The sequence below is a fragment of the Ciona intestinalis genome, unplaced genomic scaffold (genome assembly GCF_000224145.3).
Source record: "Ciona intestinalis unplaced genomic scaffold, KH HT000164.2, whole genome shotgun sequence".
Lineage (NCBI taxonomy): Eukaryota > Metazoa > Chordata > Ascidiacea > Phlebobranchia > Cionidae > Ciona > Ciona intestinalis.
The window spans coordinates 55,277-58,250 of NW_004190486.2; the positions used below are offsets into that span (position 1 = coordinate 55,277).

General features: G+C 37.4%; 1 protein-coding gene across 1 annotated transcript; it reads right to left on the bottom strand.

The window, feature by feature from the left end:
* Window positions 1-1,236: 1,236 nt before the first annotated feature.
* Window positions 1,237-2,373, bottom strand: LOC101243421 (zinc finger BED domain-containing protein 5-like). The gene has a single exon (XM_004227255.4). The coding sequence runs from the start codon at window positions 2,371-2,373 to the stop codon at window positions 1,237-1,239; it is 1,137 nt and encodes a 378-aa protein (XP_004227303.1).
* Between the last annotated feature and the right edge of the window lie 601 nt (window positions 2,374-2,974).

The following is a 2,974-nucleotide window of genomic DNA, read 5'->3' on the forward strand; positions in this document are numbered from 1 at the left end:
GTGGTATGTCATCTGCATAATTGGTATTAAATCCAAACTCCTGTAAAGTATGTCATCTGCATAATTGGTAATAAATCCCTTTCCTTCTGTTTTCTTGGCAGCATGCCTCTTGTTGTATACTTGTTGCAGATTGCGTGGGGCGGTTGTTGCATTCATAGTTCAATAGATCATCACAAATTTATTTTGGTGTGGCACAGCTTTTTACCCTATTTTTAATAACTTTGTTGTTGACATTGTGTTTTGATGTAAATGTTTCCATGCTTACTATTTAAATGTGGCATGTTGCCAGGAAAGAGTCCAATATACCAGTGGTTCCCAACTCGTTTTTTAGGCGACCCATTTAAAAAAAAAAATCCGTTTGGTAAAATCTTGCGACCCAAGCAAATTGTCGTAACATTTTAAATGCCATAAAAGAATACTTGCAAACAATCAGCACTACAAAAGCAGCATTTTTTCCGAAAATAATATGTTTATTAAATTATTTATATAACTTACTGACAGCAAGCGAGCTGTCAGTAAGCAATAAAACTGGGATTTGTTTTAAACGAACGAAAACATCGAGATACAACACAAAAGTCAATGTATTTTAAAAGGGAATCTCAGTGGATCTCAGTGGATAAACAGGTTAAATAAAGATAACCAACGGGTTAAAGGGCATCCATGTCACATGAGACTGCATACAGTTTACAATATTAAATTATTTATATAAAACTTGCGAGCTGAGCTCGCTTGCTGTCAGTAAGTTTTTGAAATCGAGGCGTTATTTTGCTCAGGCATAGCCGCATGTCGGCTTCAATTTCCAACCGGTTTCGATGTTTAGTTTTCAATGCACACATAGCGCTAAATCCTGTCTCACAAAGCCAAGTTGTTGCAAATGGGATCAGCTTTTGAATCACTAATTTTGAAACTGCGGGATACACTTTGTACATTGAAGCCCAAAAGTGGATATTTGCAGAATCTTTGGGGTATTTTTCTTTAAAGGACGCAAAAGAAATGCGATTTGCTGCTTCTGTCGTTATGTCTATAAACTGTTCTGCAACATGGATTGGAAGTTGAGGTATGTCTTTTTTAGCAAATGAATCAATTATCCAATCATTTTGGCTATTAGGTGTTAGAGATTCACCATAGTAGTGCACAAACCTTGTGACAAGCTGTTCCAGGTGTCCAATTATGGTTTGCTTAATATCCACTTCCTTGCCACAAACATATTGCGTTAACTGAGGAAACATATCGTACTCATCTCTGGGTGACATAACTTTTCCAGAGTATGAGTTTTTTGTGGTAAGCAGACACTTTGGCGGCGTGATCTATCACCGTAAAACCATTGCCTTGCATAGATAAATTTAGAGAATTCAGAGAGTCAAATATATCGGCAAGGTAAGCAACTTTTGCGTTGAAATCTTCTTGCAAAAACTTCTCGGCTAATCCCACACAGTTATGTTGCCTCAGAAAGATAGCAATCTCCTCCTGCAAATCACAAACTCGCTTCAGCACACGCCCTCGTGACAACCATCGCACTTCCGTGTGAAGCAGCAATGCTTGATGATCAGAACCCATGTCGGTGCACAAAGACGAAAACAAACGCCGATTGAGTGGCCTTGCTTTGATAAGGTTTACACACTTCACAACATCATTCAACACTTCGTGCAGCTCTTGAGACAGCTTTTTTGCAGCAAGGGCCGCTCTGTGAAGAAAGCAATGAGTCCATACAGCAGTTGGGGCTATGTCTTTAATTCGTTTTACCACACCAGGCTTGATGCCAGTACAAGCAGCTGCACCATCGGTGCAAATCCCCGCACATGTATCCCAAGGAATGGAATACTTCGTAAAGAAATCAGCCAACAATTGAAAAATATCTTCACCCTTGGTGTGTAGTTTCAGTGGTTTGCAAAACAGCAAATCTTCTGATACAACCTCATTGTTGATAAAGCGAATAAAGACGGAAAGTTGAGGCAAACCTTCAATATCAGTGGATTCATCCAATTGAATGGAATAAAAGGGAGACTCTTTCACTTGGATAAGAATCTGCTCGAGAACATCATCAGCCATGTCTACTATGCGTCTTTTCACTGTGTTGTTTGACAAAGAGATTGCACTTAACTTTTCACTTTCTTTCTTACCAATCATTATTTTTACGACTTCCTTCATGACTGGCATTAACAAATCCTCACCAATTGTGTGAGGTTTTTTCTGCTTAGCAATTTGATAGGACGCAACATACGAAGAGTAAACAGCTAATTTATTTTGTGCTGTAAATGCTGTCATATTATTTCTTTGTCCTTGAATCGATTTCAACTTGCTCTCAAAAAATTCAACAGGTTTATTCACACAGTTTGGATGATTTTTCTTTGACGTTCCATTGTTCTTTTTCATTGAATATACTATACAAGTGCAACTGTGGTTTTAACATTTAAAGGTTCTTTTCTCCCGGCTGTTTTTTATAATGGTGTATATTTGTTTTGTCGTGCAATATTTGTCATTGTGTTTCTGTACTGTTCTCATGTTTTTATGCTGTACAACAATGGATTGTAAAATCGTCATGCTGTTTTAATCCATGGTCCACAGTCATTTGAAAATACTTTTCCTTTTCCCCCAGATTATCCGAATTTTTCTACCAAAATAAAAACCTTTTTTTTAATTCGGCACGGAGTGCAAAGCTCTACCACTTTAGTACAATCGCCTAAGTACTCAATATTAAAAAAATGTCTCCGAAAGGTAGTTTTGTAAATGGTTGGTCATCGTTTTGCCGTGGATGTGCAGTCGTAGCTTATTTATCAATAACACGAATTTATTTTATTGTTAAACATCATAGAACAACATCAATGGCAAGAAGGATACTGTATTAATATTTTCCAGCATGACTTTGGGCAAGAAGATATTCCAAGATGTTACTTTCAGCTGTCATTTCAGAAACCCTTTGTTAATAAAGCTCCTTTGAACCATATCTGATCATTATTTTGGGCGTAAAATCTGC